This window comes from Rattus norvegicus, chromosome 20, assembly GCF_021556685.1.
Source record: "Rattus norvegicus strain SHRSP/BbbUtx chromosome 20, alternate assembly SHRSP_T2T, whole genome shotgun sequence".
Lineage (NCBI taxonomy): Eukaryota > Metazoa > Chordata > Mammalia > Rodentia > Muridae > Rattus > Rattus norvegicus.
Window position 1 is genome coordinate 15,116,379 of NC_141553.1, and position 21,153 is coordinate 15,137,531.

The 21,153-nt window shown below is 39.0% G+C and overlaps 1 protein-coding gene across 6 annotated transcripts in view; it reads right to left on the reverse strand.

Annotated features, from left to right (window-relative positions):
• Pcdh15 (protocadherin related 15) overlaps positions 1 to 21,153 on the reverse strand; it is an 827,095-nt gene that overhangs the window by 345,257 nt on the left and 460,685 nt on the right. For all 6 annotated transcript variants that reach the window (XM_087598371.1, XM_087598373.1, XM_087598372.1 and 3 more), the window contains 2 exons: positions 19,012 to 19,120; positions 6,549 to 6,661 (listed from right to left, as the gene is read on the reverse strand). In XM_087598371.1, coding sequence (XP_087454497.1) covers positions 6,549 to 6,661; positions 19,012 to 19,120 — 222 coding nt within the window. The remainder of the gene's footprint in view (positions 1 to 6,548; positions 6,662 to 19,011; positions 19,121 to 21,153) is intronic.

The following is a 21,153-nucleotide window of genomic DNA, read 5'->3' on the forward strand; positions in this document are numbered from 1 at the left end:
TTATTGTCAAAGAAGCAGAGGCCATGTTGCATTTGGTAGTCTAGTAAATCAAACATTCAGAGTAAGATGAATTTTTACCACTGTGTCTATTGACCCTATTGGGTCGACAGACTTCAGAAACTAGGTTGCTTTTTAAGAAAGGAAGGGTTATAATGTAATCTGAGTGGTTGCTCGGACCTAAAAATGTCTATGGGAAATGGAGAAAGAAATCCACTTCCCTTTAGTGACCTTGACTGGAGCAGGGTGGTGGGTTTCATTCTTTACTAATTTGATGGTATGAAGTATGGTGAGCGATGGCCTAAATGTCTTTGCTTCCCAGAGCCCATGTGCTCCTAGACTCTAACGGGAAGGTGTTAAGAGATGGTACCATGTGAGACATTATTTTATAAGGATTGAGAGGTCACAGATGGAGTTGGTGTTATTCAAAACACATCCCCCAGGACCGGAGGGTTTGCTTAGCGGTGAGGTGAAGAGAGCTTCCTTTGCTTTCAGAGGATTTGTGTTTGGTTCCCACGACAGACAGCGTGGTGAAACTCTCAACTACCTGTAATTCCAACAGCATGTAATTACAGGCATCCATGTTTAGCCCAGGGAATGGCACTATTAGGAGGTATGGTCTTGGAGTAGGTGTGGACTCGTTAGAGTAGGTGTGGCCTTGTTGGAGTGGGTGTGGACTCGTTAGAGTAGGTGTGGTCTTGTTGGAGTGGGTGTGGCCTTGTTGGAGTGGGTGTGGCCTTGTTGGAGTGGGTGTGGCCTTGTTGAAGTATGTGTTTCACTGTGGGCATGGACTTTAAGAGCCTCTTTCTAGCTGCCTGAAAGCCAGTCTTCTCCTGGAGGCCCTCAGGAGAACATGTAGAACCCTTGGCTCCTCCTGCACCATGCCTGCCTGCGTGCTGCCATGCTCCTGCCTCAGTGATAATGGACACTACCTCTGAAGCCAGCCCGAATTAAATGTTGTCTTTGTAAGAGTTGCCTTGGTCATGGTGTTTCTTCACAGCAATCCAAAACATAACTAAGACACTGTGAATCCTCCTACACAGGTATTATACATACAGATAATCACTTTTGAGAAGAGGACCCTAAGTAGCTCCGTTATGCTCTTTTAAACACGTGAAGACACAAGGAGATGTTGTGAATTGCTCATAAAAACAGCAAAATTGGCAGGGCTCACCCCAGGTCACTCAGAGTAAGAAATAGAGTGCTTGTGACCATTGGATTATGGGAGTTTGGGTTAAACAGTGGTTAGAGCCAGTTCCTAGAACATACTTTGTGTATTCATTGTTTAAAGGGAATATAGAAGAATATGGGCATTAGCCATCTGTGGCCACACAGATACCTGTGATGCCAGAACTTGGGAGAGAGGTAGACGGATCACGAGTTTTTGACAAATCTCTTGGCTATGTGGTTTGATGACACAATTGGCTAATAAAAGTCTCTTGATAAATGGAATGAGGAAGAAGGGAAGAAAGAAAGTAGACGATCAGAGTGTGGGAAGAGGGAATGGGAGAAGAGAATAGATCTAAGATCATAAGGCTGAAGTATTTCCAGAACTCTGAAGGAATGACATTTATGCTCTGTGGCACGTGACTCTCCTTTAGCTGGGGAAAGGCAACCATGGGCAATATTTTATTTGTTTATTTCGTCCTAACATTTTATTACTGAAGGATCTTATTTATTGTTCCCTAAAGGAAAGGTTCATGCCCCTCTTTTCTCCTCCTACCTCACTCTTCCCTCTCCCATGTACACAGACAATATCACACATTGCAGAGGGAAAACATCATAGTTTGTAAAGTAAACCCTCTTAAAAGATCTAATGAATTCTGACAGCCCGTTCAGTTTCCATAGGAGATTCCCATCTTTGTATATAGAGAAACTATGATGGATGATGGGTGACAGGCTGCTTTCTGTGACCTTGAAGCCTGCAATCTTTCAACATGACAAAATCTGTGTTAAAAAACCACATGAGGCTGGGCGGGCAGGGCAGATGGTAGAGAGGTTGGGAAGCAACATGCAGAGGAGCATGTCTGTGATGACTTTAAAGAGACTTTTAATTGACAAGGTGACAAGTTTCATGGGGTGCAGGGGAGAGCAGCTAAGGCGAGAGAGAGAGAGAGAGAGAGAGAGAGAGAGAGAGAGAGAGCGCCTGAGATCCGAGAACAGCCAGCCAGAGCACACTAGGCAGAGAAATAGATGGACTTATTTAAGCATCAAGGTAGATTATATGAGGGACTGGAAACATAAGGAGAGAAAGCTTGTGAGGAGGAGGTCTGACTTTGGGGACTCTTGATAAAAACAGCAGTCCAAAGAGGAATCAAGAGAAGGCTTAGCTGTTCAAAAGAATGTGGCACCATTACCTTAGCCCAATTATATAGACTGGAAGTAGTTTCCCAGGTGATAATTAGAAATACTACTGTAATCATCAGAAGGAAAATGTGTTTGTGATTGTCTTGATCCTTTACACACTTCTGCCCGACAGACATCAGGCAGATTACTCAGCACCCCGAAAGGATACGGAGAACTGAAAAGTAACAAACACTGCGTATTTTAAAAAGACCGAATCTAGAATGCATTGGTGATATGTCAAGGGCCAGGAGTTAAAGTGGCTGTGCTCGTAAACACAACCATTCCGCACGTGTAACTCTTTCCGTGTCCAAGGCAAACATGTGACTGAGGACTGTAGGCAGGTGGGAACTAACACATCATTAACTTATGCTTGCATTTTCTTTAGAAGAAGTGCAGCTCTCTGTGACTGTCATGAGTAGCTTACACTATGCATCGTCACACACTTGACTCTGGCAGGCACCTGAACTCACACGAACGCACATACCCTCCCCACGTAATTAAAAGTGGTAACAAATCCAATTTAAGAAGACATGTATTACCAACCATCGTCTGCAGAGAAATTAATGAGACACATTTAATACGGAAGAACCTTGCCACACCATAGGCAGAAAGGGTAGAAGTGGGCTTCTTCCGTGTGGACCCGCTTTTCTAAGCAATTGTCTAATACCGTGACCTAGACTTCTAGCCTGAAGGAGGAGATAAAGTTCAAGGAGAGGGAGCCCGATGCAAGTGCTACACATATAATATACAATATTATACAATAATATGTAATATTATATATGTACATGTATACAACATATACAATATTATATATACATATACATATATGTATATTACATGATACTATTTCATGCCTGTGGCTCTGAAGTAAATTAGGATGTTTCTGTCAGACACACAAGGAAGTCACCGAGTGCCAGCAGGAAACTCCAGGTACCGTAATGCCGTGTTAGCAGTTTCCCTGTGGCCCTTGCTTAATCAGATTTTAATAAAAGCTTTTAATCAAAAGGATTCAAATGAGATGCAATTATTCTTTAAGGGGCCAAGAGACAACAATGAATTATTAATAATTTATTCATTTGCTCTCCTTTAATAACCCAAGATTTTGTTTCGTGCTAGACGTCTAGCGTATAGACACTAACCTAAGTATGCTATACTAATGACAGTGACTTTTCTGTGACTTCCAGAGGATTCTCAGCACACCCACTAAACCTGTGGTCATCTGACATTTGAAATATGTTTTTGTGATTTGTCGCTGCTTTTGGGTGGGGGGGTCATGTGGAAGGATTCGATCATTTACAATCCAAACTAGGATTTGGATAATGGGCGTATGCCATAGATATGTTCAAAGACGAGGGTCCATAAATGGAGTCATTCTGTGACAAAGCAAATGACTGGTTCTCATCCTCAGTGTATACCACCTTGGCAATATCCTCGGATGAGAGCCGCTAACAGAAGCCTGGAAACCTGTTTTGCAACGGGGCGTCCCTTTCCTTTTTCATTGTTTGTGCTTGGTTATTTACTAGGAAGGCTGAAGTTTCTAACTGCCCAACATCATCTTCAAGGTTTCATTTTTACGGTTTTATTTGTCAGCAGAATAAACCAGTGGCAGAAGCAGCAAGAAATAAAGTTGAGGTATATCTCTGGTTCGTGACACAAACCATCTGTTTGTGTGCCGTGCCCCTCTTAAAGGCAGAATTCTTCCTCAGCCCGTATGCAGATGTGGTCCTAGTTTACTTTTCTCAACTTCCCAGTGAGAAGTTTGGATCAAATTTAACCGCAAACACAATGAGAAAAACTTCTACAGTCAGTGAAAAGCAAAACACTCATGTAGGAAAAATAATAAAGAAAATGAAACATTTCCCACTGAGAAAAAGAAGCACGTGACTGTGGAATTTCAAAGAACACCAGGATTGGCAGCCATTGTTTTCGCCCATTGCTACTCTTGTGATTGATAGTTTTTCCTCATGGCTCTATCACGGCAACTTTGGGTCATGGCAATTTGGATCCAGCAATGTCTGCAAAAACTCGTATTGGTAGTATGAAGTGTTACTAGAATGTAAACAATTATCTGTTCACATTTCTAATAGATTTTCTTTTCTGTAATCGGTGGACTGAGTAACAGTCGGAACTGATATATAGAGGATACATCCTGGGACAACTGCTGTGCATGGCAAAGGAAACAGATTTCCTGTTTAAAATGAAGCAATATGGAAATAATACTTAGACAGGTTTTCAAGATTCCCTCAAAGAGAAGCCTCATGGAGCCCAGGGAGACGGACACAGGAAGTGGATAGGTATTGCTTAACTTCTATGCTGTCCCACAGTAGTCACACATAAGCCCCTTGTTTATTCACATCCCTGTATGTGGATGTCAAATTCAGGGTCCCTCTGAGTACTTTATACAGAGGGAGACAATAGTGTGCCTTTGCTGAGAGTCACTCAAGGGGTCTGTATCTCCTCTATATATCTAGAAGGTTCTCTACGCGTCTTTTCTGTTGGCGGCTTGCAGTCATCTACATCATGCTTTTAATCGCTGTTTTTGAAAACACAATCTGTTTTCATTCATTGGCTGAAAAAAAAAGTCTCTTGACCCAGCAACACTGAGCTTGGAGTAATCTTCAGAAAAAAAAATCTTTGAAACTCCAGATAGTTGAACTACTCTCTTTTGGTAATATTTTTAGGTTTTCTTTTATCTGCTGTCTGTCAGCAGACAAAGTGATGGAGACTTACCTACTCCGACTCTGTTAGTTCTCCAAGGACAAAGCATTACTAGATAAAGAAGTTACTAGCTACACATATAACGTGAAGCAAGAAGTTATTATGTACTAGGAATTAAAATTAAATGTCTTTAGTATAATAGTATTTAATAGTATTTGAGGTTGGAGATGTATATACATGCATATATATGCATCCCTAAGCAACTGCATAGTCTATGGAGTGAAAAGAGCCTGAGCTTGAATTAAATAAAACCAACTCCAGTCTCTCTTCTGGTCAGTATTAGCCATGTATCTCTGTGACAGTCGCAGACCCTGAATTTGACATCCACATACAGGGGTGTGAATAAAACAGCCAGGGGGTGGCACCCAGCCAAGGAGGACCTACAGCACCAGCATTCCCCAGAGCGTCTGTTCAGCAAGCCTTCTTTCTCCTTTTTCTTTGTATTTCAACTTTTTATTTGATTAGGTAATTTACTTATGTGGCTCTGGGGATTGGAACAAGGGCCTCGTGTCTGCCCGGTAAATGTTCAACCATTGAGCCAATGCTATATTGATATTTTCATTTTTTTTAAAGAGGGTGTCTATGGGCTTCATTTTATACCTAATTAAGGAGTGTGTGTGTGTGTGTGTGTGTGTGTGTGTGTGTGTGTGTGTGTGTCTGTGTTTGTGTGTGTGAAAATGCTATGTAATATTTGTGAGATTTATTCAGGGTTTATTGTTGTCCTATCTTTTAATTACGACTCTCCTCATTCTGTATTTATTTGCACTCAGGAAATTCCTATCTTTCCTTCAAACTGAAATCTCGAGGTTAATCTTGCTCTAGTGTTGCCCATTGGGATTAAGTCAGTTCCCCAGTTCTTCTTCGATGGCTTCACTAGAATATAATCAGTGTCATTATTAAATAATAATTACTTAATATTACAATTGAAAATACGATAATGATCGAATATCGAGTAGATCGCCCGAGCTTGAAATTTCCTTTTGCTTCTAGATTCATCTTTCAATGTAAAGAAAATGGCAACTCATACATTTAAAAACCCCCAGAAGAGCAAAAACTTTCAGTGTATACCAGAAAAAGAAATAGCACCAAAAATATTATACTCAGGTAAATAACATATGAAGCATATCATATTTTAAGGCTGTCAAGGTTTATCTTTCAAGGCCAGCAGTTATTTTATTAAAAAATAAACGTTAAGATATAAAGTATGATTAATTACTTAAACTGTGTACCTCTGACCAATGCATGCATGTGAATACCTGCACATGTATGTGCATGCACACGCGCGTGCGCACACACACACACACACAGAGAATATTATTACAAACGTTTCAGAGGAAAGAAAAATCCAATGTTTATAAGTAAAAATTAGTTATTGCGGTTCATATTTATTCTTACTTTTCAAACATGAGAGGTCTACAGTAGCCTCCTGGTGTTTCTTTGGTTGGCATTTTGTAAATACAAGGAAATAAGACTTTAGTTTGATTTACCTTAATAACCAAATCAAACTTTTGATGGAAGTCTCTGTTTACTGGCTCCAGGAGAGTGAGTTCTGCAGTCCTGGGATGCATGTGGAGGAAGCGGGGGTAATCCTCAGGGGTGCCTGTGAAACAAGAGACTCCGTTCAAAACTGAGAACGAACAGAAACTTGCTGACCTGATTTATCTCCTCCTTTCATTCACTGAGCAACGCAGTTACAATCTCATTAGTAAATTAAGTTTATAAATTATCCAGTGTACGGATAGCGGATACAAATGTGATATATAATGAATTATGGGTTAGGGAAGGGAAGGTAATTGTTTGGATGATTTTCTGAATATTTTTATTAGAGAGCTCTTTAATTATTTTGGAAATTCATCCTATGAAAAGAGGCATTAAGGAGAGGAAAGGCAAATTCTCGATTATAAAATTACGTTTTAATCCTACATAAATCTTAATTATACCCTTCGTGGTTTTTCAACATATCTTAAAATCACATGAAGACTAGAAATTTAAACCAAATATCAAGATGCCTAAGAACAATAGCAAGGAAGATTGTTTTTTTTTTAAAGATCAGTGTTCATCTAATATGCCAACTACTAACATTTTAAATGAGGTATGTGTTGATATTTCTTAAATGCAGGCACTGTAATCCATCGAGCTATTTTTGTTCTAGCAATTTTTTTAACTTTGCTTGTATCATCTTTCCCTTTGTGTTTGAATATTCTTGTTCCCAAAGTAAAGCAATGACAGGTCAGAGTCGTCAGATATAAAAGTCAAATCGTATTACATTAATAATTAAGCATGTCCGTAACCACCAGTGACCCAGGCAATAATTTATACTTGTAATGGGGACATGGAAATCAGAGTGATTAAATATTCCTACCAAGAAGAACTTTATATTTACTTATTTAAGTAATGGTAAGTAATTATACCTGATACTCTGGAGAGATTTATTTATAGGCAAACTTGCCAGGGATGAGTGAAATGGGCTGTGGGGGAGCATGAAGAGAACACACAGAAAGAAAGTACAGTAGTCTGGACACATCCATAGATAGCTTCCTCTGCACTTCAGAACACAAACACAGGTTCAGTTGCATTGGGATTCTATGTGGTATGGATAAAGGATATTGCCAAACCTATGAAGGATTTGGCTCAACTGATCTGCACCAAAACCTTGTTTGCTTTCTGTGTAACAGCACTGGGGATGGACCCTAGAGCCTTCTTCTTGATCAATACTCTGCCACTGCCTGCATCCTCAGCTCAGCATCGTAAGAATACCATTGTTGCAATAAATAATCATCTACAATCTATAGTAAGTTATACGGCTAATTAGATGGCAATATATCTTTGAATAAATGCTATACCCATCTATACATATTTACATACATACATATTTACACACGTATGTAATCTTTAACTCTCAAAGTAGCTACCTTTAGATAAGTGAAATTGAACTTAGAAAACAGGCCCACTACAAAGGAATACAAAGTGTATTGAAATGCAAAGATAATATTAAAAATTGATGTCCTCTTACTCTCTTACTTTCTTACTCTCTTACTCTCTCTGCCCCTTCTCTCCCCTTTCCCCTCCACCCTTTCTCTCTCTACATGTTCTTGGCTTCTCTCTCTCTCTTTCTCTCTCTCTCTCTCTCTCTCTCTCTCTCTCTCTCTCTCTCCTCACTCCTTCCCCCTCTCTCTGTCTTTCTCTATCTCTACTCCTTCTTATCTCTCCTCCCCATGCCTAAATAAACTCTATTCTATAAAATGATGATATAAGGGAGAGACAGTGAAGCATTATGGGAAAGAGGTATAGAGATCAGACTTGATTGGTGATTAATGTTTTATTTTGGGGGCCCATAAATATGTTCTATGTAACTATAAGACATATTGGATTTAAAGATACTTCCTAAATGTCAATCTACATGTGAACTCATGTGGTAACATAAACACAGACATCTCAGCAAGTTCAAAAGGAGACAGTAGAATATCTTATCCCAGTGAATATGGCCGTGACAGAAAAATTATAGGTTCAATTAAGATGTATACAGTACTCATACCATGGATGGCAGGGTTGATGCTTTTACTCTAAGAGAACTGTGAGGGTATTTTAGAACAGGTTAAATAATTGATTATGTGACACTTGAATTCTAGCACTTGTTATAAGTGTCAGAAACTGATAGAAATAGCAAAAGGACACGAATGTAGGATTAAATGCAAAATAAGACTATTTCTATATTAAATCTTGAGTTAGAAGTAGAGGTATAATCTCATGTTACAGTTTAGCATTAAGAAGCAACACGCACACTCAATGGCTTTGCACTCCGAAATGGCAGCACGCCTGGAAGCAGAGGCCACCCTTGGTAATCAGGTTGTCATTGTGTGAAAAACCCCCCTTTATCAAACGTAATTAGCTTTCTCAAGGATGTTTTTTCTCTCCGGGTCGATGGCATAGACTCAAAAGAACTATGAACTCTTTCCCTACAGGTGGCAAGAAGGAGATACAAGAGTCCCAAGCTGCCATCCACTTTTCAAGAGCCAGAAAGAAAGGTTTCCCTCCTGAAAGTCAGACACTGTGGATATCAAAAACCATCAACTGTCCTGACTTGGAACAGACCAAATATGTTTAACTTCCTAATTTCATCATATTAATGACAATACCGCTCTACTGGTCATTATGGTTAGCACTATTTGGAGAGTAGAAAATCAGATAACATCTCAGTATTTTTTTTAATGGTTAGCTGTACTGGGAAACCAAAGAACTAATAGCACCCATTTCTTTTTAATGAAGTTATCCAAGCTGGTAATGAAAACGAAAGCCAAACAACAACAGAAAGGACATGAGGGGACCCTATCAGGGTGGGGTCTTCATCAGGAGCCAAAGATGGGAATGTGGTCTTGGCTTTCAATACTGGGAGGGAACACTTTCTATGAGTTTGTATTTATCTATGGGTCATGGATATTTACATATGTGTTCTGGGATGAGAACACAACACAGGGTACACATCATCCATAAAATGGCTTCAACACAAACCACCATTTATTCACGGTAAATCTGAGGCAGCCAAGTGCAGCCATGACACGGGAAGAGCACACTGTGTACTGTGGAGAATCTCAACAGATTTCAACGGACGTTTCCAGTAAACACAGGTAAGAAAAAAAAAATGGGAGGGAAACCATTGTAAATTAAAAACGGTTCAGCAGAAATGATATTTACAGCATGTGAACATTATCTGGAGCTCTGCTCTCCTGCCTGGTGTGCTTAAAAAGAAAAGAGATGAAAATAAGAACTGGAAGGTGTAAGTGTAGTTGCAAGAAATCTATGATAAATGATGATAAGTAGCCGACTTTTAAGCAGTTAATTGATGGACATAATGGATATAATAGATATTCGCGGTTTAAAGAGCAATGCCCTTCTCATGGACAGAAGACAGAAAAAAAGAATAGAAGGGAATACAGACATAAAAACATCTTTACTCTGTTCATCGTTTAAGTAATAGCAAGTGGAAAATTTTTTACTCTGTCATATTTTTTTATATATTTCTATTGAAACGTACTTAAAGCACAGTGTAATTCAGAGTTGGCTCTGATGGCCTCAGCAGCCGTCTCTTCAGAGCAGAAATGGAGTGGTGGATATGCTGGAAGGTTAGCCAAGAACATAAATGAATTATGAAACTCAGCTGATCTGGGAAAGGGGGTTTAGCTCGCTGAGAGGAACGTGGATTAGCTGATAACTCTGGGTTTACTGTAGGGGAAACATTGTAATCTTTTTATTTATAAATCTTCCTCTTCATCTAAGTGCCAAACGGCCCTAGGGGGGAGATGTTATTATTGGATCTGTGAAGAACGGAATGCTCAGAGAGATTAAGGGGGAAAAATAACTAGAACTCTCACAGCTGGTATGTGAATGAAACAGGAGTCCACCACATCTGTTTTCTAACCCCAAACTCCTCTCCAACAGGTCGTAAAGTCCCACCTAATGAATTCACAGCTGGGTTCATTGGCCTGTGGTAGAAGGTAGACTTGTAGAAATGATTACAGCATACTAACAGAACAAACATGTGGCTAAAGATCTAAAAAAACTTGATCTAGAGTAAATGCTATGATACTTTCATAGTCTATGTTTCTTAAAAATATGAAGCTTTACTAAGAACTAAAAAATGATGTTTATGCATCCATTATACAAGATTTTTATACTTAATCTGAAATCTTGCATAGAACAACTTTGATTGGCCAAATTTGAATGCAAACCTGAAAGTTCTATTCCAAATGAGTTAAACTATTAAGCACAGTATTGCGTTGAATTTCAGAATGTGATTCTTTTGTGGTCAACAGAACCTATGCGTGTGAAAAACCATATATACCTAAAAAGGTCTACACTTCTACCTTCATAGTTCTGTGAAAGGAAGGGCAAGCAGAACTAAGTGCTCTGTAATTTTTACAATGCTAGACATAATGTGTTTTCTGTAAGAGACCTACAGTCCCTTTACCAGAGACTTCATACATTTTAGAAGTATAATTCCATGTTGAGGCAGGTAGCACTGTTGCTATCAAAGCAAAGTTCCTGTCCATTCTTGCATGATGGCTCCTGACGGCCCTTCTCCACTGTGTACCTATTTTCCAGCATGTGTGTTTTGGGCGGCATTGTCTATACCTACCACGACAACCTTACGGTTCACTTATTTTTTTTTCTGCATATGTGGGCCATTTCTTTTTATTGCTTTGGAATTTTCTATTATATCCTCATGCCAAGGTTTATCTAGTCTTGTGTTTATGAGGACTCCAATATCGTTTAGTCACAGATGCAGCTTCTACACCATTGTTCTGCACATCAGTGGAAGAGCGCTGTTAGTCCTTTATCTTGGATAAACAGCCAGAGTGAGAACACCTAGCAGATGTTGAGTCTAAATATTTCACGTACTCTTTAGGACAGCAGGGTTGTAAAGGTCCCAGATGTCTGTGTTGTATAATCACTACCTCACTGGTTACTCACATGGGCTATGGTCAGAGTGCCCTCCGTGAGATTCTTATCTCAGAGGCCAGATTTACTCATCGTCTCTAGGGTCCCTTCTTCCTCAGGACCCATTTAGATGAACTCAGACAATTCATTGGCTTCTTCAACCTATTATGAATCATTAGAGATGTATCTAACTAAGCATTTCTGTTTATTAACACCATTTTTTTCATTTATGATCATGCTTTTTGTTTTGAGGAAAAACGTTAGTCTCCCCACGCAAATGCACTGATTGACACTCCAGTCAGCACCACATGGTAGTTCTGTCTTCTCCATGTGTTTGCTGGGAACTAATGAGGTTAGTTTTCACATCTGGGCAACGTAGAAGGGAGTGCAGTATTGTTCACTGAGTTCTTAATTAGCTTTCCTTTCAAGGTAAGTAAGCTAAAAGAACTTTCACTTATTTACGTGTACATGCTTTCTACGATAACTCATCAACTCAAACTTTAGTTAAATAATTGAGTTGCCTTACTTATGACATTGTCATCCTATATATTCCTAGTCAAATTCTTCTGCTATACGTACATTTTGCTAGCTTAGACCTTTTTCTATCACCTGTCTTTGCAAGTCAGTTAACAACGTTCTTTGAGGATCAGATGAGCTTTTATTTTGGTGCCGTCAAATTTTAAATTTTTCGGTTGCTGTGTCAGCATTTTGCTGAGTTTGAGAAATAAGAGATAACCCCAAGAGGATTAAAAATTCCACCTCTATTGTTTACAGGGTGAGATGCATAGCTTCAAATCTTAGACACGGGGAAGGAAGAGCCTTCATGTCCATTTGTATACAGAGGGGTAGACAGCAGTGTACTTGGTTGTGTTAGATGATCGAGTCGCTGGGAGTTGCTGGGTGCAAAAATGAGCTGCTTGTGGGATCTCCATCTCCAGTGCCTCCATTAACCCATTTTGAGCTTTGTGTTCCTTCTCAGTGCCTTGAGAACCTTAATGGAACTTTCTAAGAGCCTCTACCACCTCACTGTGAGCACAGAGCTAATGGTCCTCTGATTACATAAAGTGCCTGGAGCAAAGGTCCTTTTATCCACTTTATTGAAATTCCTGTCTCCCACATGTCCTCAACGTTTTTTCTTGAACTGAAGAAGGAACTTTCTATTCAACAACTTTAGTTCCAAGGCAAGCACAAGTTTAATTGCCTGTGCTTTAACAAACAGATTTCCATCTAAAAATAATTATTATTATTTCTTATTATATTGAAGATGTGTTTCTATTATACTGAAGAGAGACATTTAATATATGTTAAATATGTGTGTGTATGTATGTATATATGTGACTGTGTGTATATATATAAATTCTGCCTGATTCTGATTGATACACGCAGAAATATAAGTCTTGTTCATTGCTGCCATGAAGACATGAAAATTTAACGATTTTTCTCAAACCCAACATTATCGATAAGTGATGATTCATTTGATAAATGTCAATTGCATATTACTAATGAATACAACCCAAACCAAAAACAACTTTAATATGTAATTTATCTTCAAATGGTTGTCTGGGAATTCCTTTCAGTGATGCATGAATGTTGATTGCCTTGGAGAAGTGAAGGCATTGACATATCAAATCATCCAAGTGCATTTGAAAAAACAAGGTCCACTTGGACCACTGGGATTTATGACATTTGGGAAATTCTCAGTCCAAGGAACAACGCTCCATCTGCCTGGAGATGCTACTACATAGACATCTCCAGAGCTCCTTAATTTCCCCAGTGAATCCCTGTCTTGCTTAATCTTGGAATAGCCACTACTAATATCACATTCTTCTGATTTTCCATCCGAAAACTACTCCTCTAATATTGCATTCCTCTTATGTTAAGTCCAAAGATTTTTCCTTTGTAGTAAACAAAATTAGTTGATGATTTTAATATTATTTTTCATAGGACTTAAAAATCTGCATTTATGTCAAATTACTCTTGGGTTCCAGTTCTTATGCTACCTATGGTCTCTAATGTTTTTGCTCACCTGTCCCAAAGAACTACACTGCAGAGAAGAAAAAAAGTGTGATAGAGAAGGAAAAACGCAGCTTCTGGATGGCATGCAAATGACGTAGCATTTGAAAGGCTAACACAAAGAGGATGATTCATTCTTAAGGTGTCTAGCATCATCTAAAGACAAAGGAAAAGCAAGCATGCAGACAGGCAGGCAGGTAGGCAGACAGGCAGGCAGACAGGCAGGCCAGCAAACAAGCAAGCAAAAACAATGAAAATCCTGGCTTTTCCCCTTCATAATAGTGGACTCTATAAAATATAATACAGGATGTCTCTTGAGACATTTTCTCCAACTTTTTATATAACAATCCCCCATTTGTGTGACTTCTCCTGTATAATTGTATATATACCCTGCTGTGATTAAATAATTCTTAAGGATATTTAGTAGAGTTCCAGAGGGTTTATTTATTTATTTTTTATTAATATACCTGCTTTATTTTTTATTGGGTATTTCTTCATTTACATTTCAAATGTTATTACCTTTCCAGGTTTCCTGTCCATAATCCCCCTGTCCCCTCCCCTTCTTCTATAAGTGTGTTCCCCTCCCCATCCACCCTCCCTTCCTGCCCACCCCTGACATTCCCTTACACTGGGGTTCTCCTTCCATTGGTGTCCAACAAGGCCATCTGCTATATATGTAGCTGGAGCCATGGATCGGTCCATGTGTAGTCTTTGGGTAATGGTTTAGTCCCTGGGAGTTAAGTTTTCTGGCTTTACTCTTTCTATCCTTAACTAGTTCATGAAACCAATGTTTTAGTTGCCACTGTATTTGAAATATTATTATATGTCATAATCCCATGACAGCTAGAAAAGTAGATTTTAAGAATATTATAATTTAGATTATAACATACCTAGATGGTATATAATATATATTAATTGTGTCATAATTACGGTTCAGGCAATAGCAAAAATCCTTTTGCTTTTCACACTACTTAGAAGTAAACTTCTAGCCCATGTTGCCTGCATTAATGACAATGTTAAAACAGTGCTTGAGGAAGCTAAGGAAGAGGATGACCCTGTAGGAGGACCAGCAATCTCAATTAACTTAGACCCCTGAGATCTCTCACACACTGGATCACCAACCAGGCGGCATATACCAGCTGAAATGAGGCCCCCAACATATATACAGCAGAGGGCTCCCAGGTCTGGGTTCACTCAGAAAAGATGCACTTAACACTCAAGAGACTGGAGGCCCCAGGGAATTTAGATGTCTGGTGGCGGAGTGGGTCGGGTGGGGACATCTTCGTGGAGAAAGGGAGTGGGGAGGAGGAGGTATGGGATGTGGAACAGTTGGAGGGTGGACTAGGAGGGGAATAAAATCTGAAGAAGAAAACTAAATAAATAAATTATAAAACAATATCAACAACAACAGCAACAACAACAACAAAAACAGTGCTTGATAGTTACTGTTTGCAAAAACTTAGGAACACAATTATTTCCATACAAGTGAGTGGGCTATTCTGCTTAGGATGAAGCTTGGAAGTCCTCTTTCTGCTGCTGTTTATGATTAATTTGCTGTCTTAATTATGGTGCATCCTGATATTGCTACTTAGAATCCACAGAAAGAATTGTACCTAAAGGAAGTCACATGATCTTTAGGTTCACGTTTATACACATACTGATTGCTTACAGAATGAGTAGACTTTAGTTTTCCCTTTCTCCTCATGGTAATTATTTCCCGTGGTGGTAATTATCCTAGGACACTGACCTTACTGACAGTGCTGGTAAAGTGTTTGATAACATTTACATAAATTCCACACACCAATTCAAGACTACCCTTCAGTGCGTTTGTATGCAAGGATTAGTGACTCTCTAATGTCATGTGTTGCATGGAGACTTAGTGATACAGGAAGACAGAACACCTACTCTCTGGCCATGGCCTGCAATGAACAATAGTTTTAGATAATTTCTATAAACTGCCTTTGATGTGACTAAGGGAACTGACGCTATTAATAGGGTGTTAAAAACCTGTAAGGTAAAAAGAAGTTAAAATTGACCTAGTTGAATTAATTCATCTGGCAAATCAATTTCATGGTAATTTGTTGGAGTTTCTGTTCTGTTTTGTGTTTGAGGTTTGTCTAGGGTATGGTGAAATCCATCTGAGGCCAAAGAATATTGTTTGCATAGTTTCAACGATCTCCCATTTAATCAGCCTTACTTTCGGTTCAGAATGGTCTGTACTGGAGAGCAAGCTCTCCTTCTTCTAACGCGAGAGTAGAGTGGTTTATAGATAATGATTTGATTTGGATTTTGTAGCATCCACTAGTGTCTCTTCACATCCTGCCACATTTTTGTATTTAGCTGAAGGTGCTCTTCATAACCATTAGTGAAACTTTAATTTCAATGACACTTCTACATTTCTGCCTAGTTTCTTTTAGGATGGTTGTTTCTTTGTTGCTATTCTGTATTTCAGGCATCATCCCTCTGTTTTCCATTATGTCTTTGTATGTGCCTCCATTTAGCATTTTATAGACATAAACAGGAGACTGAAAGTATTTATTCAGTGGGCTACAGTTTGGTCTTCCTGAGGAAAACAATATTTAACTTAATTTTCTATCTACAACATCCATACTTACTGTTTCTCTCTTGTTTAATTAGATTCCCTCATATCTGTGCATTGTAAATTATATTATGTGAAAACTGAAGACGTCATATTAATGCTATATGTTGATGGACTGCCGTATATAGCTATATCTGCTTTTTTGTGTCTTCTATATTAAAAATATAAAGGTCATGTGCTGTCATGTGGACTTGAAGGACTACATGGGTCTTTGTTCTGTTTGTTTTGTTTTACGCACAGTGCCCAACACACTTTCTAGCTCTTCCAGAGAGCTCTCTGTGACTGAGTAGCAACTTTACCCCTCAAGTTTGTTGTCTGGAGAGCTTTCTCAAATGGAGATCAGGTCAGTTGCTGTTTTGGGGGGTCTGCAAATCAACAAGAGGGCAGAGAACTCACCAAGGATTTTTCCGTATTTAGACACAGCCTAAGTCTTGCTGTTGCTCTAGAGTCCAAAAGACACGTGGAAGATTTTACCTCCCCAGTGGATTCTATTCTCTATCCTTCAACCCTTTTGCTTATTTACAGTCTTCCTTAACTGTTCCCCATTGTGTTAGGTAGTCACAAAGCCAAGGCACTTGTTGCAAGTGTTTTGACAAATGCCAATGGGGAGAGACCATTTTTCCCTTGGCAACATGAGAGACACTTTTCTAATGGTGCTTCTTAGGGAACCCCTGGAAAGGTCAGAGTGTGACAATTTTGGTAAAGGAGGCCCTGAGAGGCCTCTAGCTTCATGGTGTTCATTGCGATGGATGATAAGTTGCGTTGAGGAATCAGGCTGCTACAGGGCATGGTGAGCACAAAGGTCACCGCCATTACCATGATTTAGTTGCTTTGCCTATGTATTCAACAAGGAAGGTAGAACCTTAGTTAATTTTCAGCTCTGATAAAGTTGATTTGTGCTTTCTTTTCCATTCATTTCCTTTCCTTTTGGTCGGTTCTTCTTTCCTCTCTAGATCTGTTTCTGGAGGAGTATATTAGTCAGCTTTGTGTCACTATGGTAAAATACCCAAGACAGACTACTTGTTTAAAAAGTACACCCCAGTTTCTGAGGGTCAAGTCTGAGATCACACGGTCCATTGCTTCGGGGCCCTGCTATGAATGGCAGATGGGCAAGTCAGAGCGAGTGACAGAAAGAGAAGACACGGAAGGTATCTCAGTATCCTTCCTGTGTATGTGCCTGATGACCTAAGGACTCCATTGGGCCACTTTACACAGGTACACTGCACCCATCGTATAACCATCCCAGACACTAAGTCTTCCACAGTGACCTTTTGGAGATAGTCATTCAATCAGGAGGAGGTAAATCTTCAAAGGACAGCGTTTTCTAATTTCATCCACAAGAGACAGAATCTTTCATCTAAACTTTCAACTTAGCTTAGAGTCTAACACAAGACCTTAGTCAGAAGTAAAACTTTGCAATTATAGAAATGATGAATAGAAAGTCAAATCAAATAAAAAGATCTCAATACATACCTATCTATTAAAAAAAAAACTCAGTTCAGCAGGAAAATCTTATTTTGTATTTACTGGCAGAACTCTAAATCTAAATGTTTCCCCGGGAGCCCCTAATTCAAAGTGAGACTAAAATTCAAATTCCTATTGTTGCACACAGGAAGACTACCTGTTAATCAATCTTTTTAAGCTTTGCATCCATAAAAACATTAACGATCAATGAAGCTCTAATTTTTAACGAAGGGCTTATCTTTAGTTATCGATTCTGCTTGTGTTCTGATCTTCCTGGGCATCATCTCTGTCAATTCATCAATATCCTTCTATTGCCTGTACTGAAAGTCGTGATAAGCACACCATAGGCAATAACAGTTCAAGGTGCCAGAGGCTGGCTCAGGTGATGACTTTGGGTGGAATAGCAATAAATCTACTGGTTTCCACCCGTAGACACCAGTTCTCCTTGGGGTAGCTGGGTAACTCTTCCAAAAATGTTTACTTCGTCTCCCTCCGTATATCTTAATTCTGTCTTTTTGATACCTTATCCCCCCTTTAACCTGGAGCATTTACCTCTTACATCTCTATTTACCATACAGGCAGACACATTTCATAATTATTATTTAATTAGTGGAGCAAATAAACAATACTCCTTGATACTTATAACAAGAAAACCATAGGCTTTAAAAGACTGTTTTTAATTCATAAGGATTAAAAATTAATAACTTAATGGCTAGACCTCTGTATTTGTATTTTATACATGGCTTTAAAGATTTAAAACCTTGGCGTAGAACTACGGGGCCAAATTTTAGAAATATCACTTCTTAGTATGACAACATAAAACTGTCTGGAATCTGCCTAATGTGGTGGTTCGTGCACGTGAGCACACAGGCTGGAGGCACAGCCAGAGATTAGGACTGGAAGATAATGCTGGACTCTTTTGAGGACACTCTGAAGTGAGCATTTCCTACTTGAGAGATGCTGGTATCTCCCAGGCACCCATCTTTCCAGAGCCTATCCGTCATGCAAATCAGCAACTTTATCAAAGTAACTTAGGAGTGGTTTTGTCAAATGTCTTCATTTTGCATCTTTGTGCAGTTGTAAACATGTATAAAAACAGACTAACGTAAACATATTTTCAGAGGAGAAATGGACCATTGGTTTCTGTATAATGTTCCTCTGGGTTGGCAGTCCTTTCCTTCTTCCTCAAGCTCAACAAACCCCATATTTCCTTTGATTTGAAGACCACTGAAGAATGTATTTAAGTTGACCTGTATCTTGTTTGTTTGCCTGCTCTATAATATCTTACTTAAACAGGAAGAAGGGAAACTTGGATTTATATGTAGTTTTGTATATGTTAATTCCGATAAGAAAAGAATATTGTTATTAAAGAGCTTGGTGTGATCTGAGAGGATTCGTTCATAGATTTCTAACAGGATAAAATTTTGAAGAATACAAACCAACAAGAATGGAGTAGAGGATGCCAGGTCGATCAGATGGTGGTTGGATGTTTCGGTCCTGGTCAATGGCTTGGATAGGTGGGGTCACCAAAATAGGGTTCAGTTCTTCCTGGAAGAAAATTCAGAGTGTTTAGCTGTGCCTCACACTCATACTTCTGGGGAAGGGGACACCAGGATGCTTGCTTGAATTCGGAAAGCTAGATCTCCACTACTCGGGCACTGAAATGCAATTGCCTAGACGTATAATTTGACACCTCCTCTCGCTAGTTCTAAATCTGAAGAGGAAATGAGCCTCTCTCACACTCAAAATGAAAACCTGTAGTAGCTATGTGCACAAAACTTTATCTAAGGGATTCTCCAGGAGGAAGCTGGAGAAGGAAATTACAGTGTTAAGCTGCTTAGCGGACTTAAGCAAAATGTAAAGGCATTAAAGAGCTCCTCATGGGAGTTCTCTGTTTTAGAACAGATTTGAGTCTCTGTACTCTTTCCTTCTTAAATATTTTTTTTGTCCAAATAATTATAGCAAGATAAGGGGGAAACACTCAAAACATATTTTAATTTAATAGAAACCAAAGCCGTGCCACTCATTTTCAGGTAACTAAAATGAAATACACATTACAGTTGTATTTATTACGTTACTAATGGTTATGAAAAGATTCTGTTTAGGATTTCGGCACATGTCTTTAAATCACTGTTTCTCCGTTTGACGTCTAGGTGTAAACACTGAGCAATTACGATTGCTGTACTGGTGCAGGGAAGGGACATAGGTAGGTTAACCAGAGGAAGGAGCACTGGCTTCTCTTGCAGAGGTTCCCAGCACCAACATGGCAGCTCATAAATCTCTGTATTGCCAGTTGTCAGGCTTCCGGTGCCCTCTACTGAACTCAATGGGTACTACACACACACACACACACACGCACACACGCACGCACGCACGCACGCACGCACGCGCACGCACACGCATACACGGTGTGGTTATACACATGCAGATAAACACTGAATACACACAAGCATTAAGACAAATCAATATTTTTAAAAGGATGTAAAGATTTATTTTTTGAAATGGACCTAGCAATAAGTATTTCTTCTGGCAATCCGAGGGCTGTGTGGCAGCCTCTCACCTGTGTCACTCCGGCAAAAACGACAACTGGACACGGCTCAGTTAAATAAGAAAACAATGTACTGTAGAGAACAATAAAAACCTTACTCTACAGATCAGCTTGGGGAACACTATGCTAGATAAAGTTTTGAAAACAGTGTTTCTGGTAAGCCTTCTAAGGGCAGTGATTCTACTGCTTTTCATAGTGACCCCCAAGAAAATGATATTTTGTTCTATGTGTATTCAATAAACAGTTAATAATGTCTCCTTGAAATAATGCTCTTAGAACATGGTTCAGGAGACAGGGTTTTTAACTTTCAGCCAAAAATATATAAATGGTAGGTCTAAAGGAAAATCATTTTTTTTCTCAGTGTCTGAGGGAGGACTTCAATGTGCTTTTATGTAATTTATTCTGAAACAAAGAACATCGGACCCTGCCATGTACTCTTAGGCAAATCCAGAAACTTAAATTCTCAGTGGACATTGGATGGTGGTGGCTTATATTTAAAATGAACAGCCATGTTAAATAACCACAGGCAATACTTTTTAAATTTAAATCATAGGGGCCAAATATAATTATCACATAAATTCCAGGGTCTATATAGTTGTTTAGAGATCTTCTAAGTAGTATCCCTATATTTTCCTATAAATAATGAGATGTTGTGATCAATAGTTTAGTAACATTTTATCTCTTTTTAATGTGAATTTAGAACCATGGATATATCACAGTATAAAAATTACCATATTAAACCCAAATGGCTATTTTTTTCTCTCTATCATACATACAGGAAGTTTTCTTCTAGATTTTTCTTAGATTTTCTTCCTTCTTCCCTCCCTCATCCCCAATTTTCCTCTCCCCATAATTAACTTTCTTTCTCTGTTTCTTTTCCTACCTGTCTCTTACACACCATCCCTTTACAACAGTCAGCCCAGCTCATATATAATAATGTATTTTCCCTAAAGTGAAGAAAGTCCAAGATTCTATCTTTGCTAATTAACATTTGAGCACATCTTTTAGTCAGATCTGGAGAGATATTGGATCA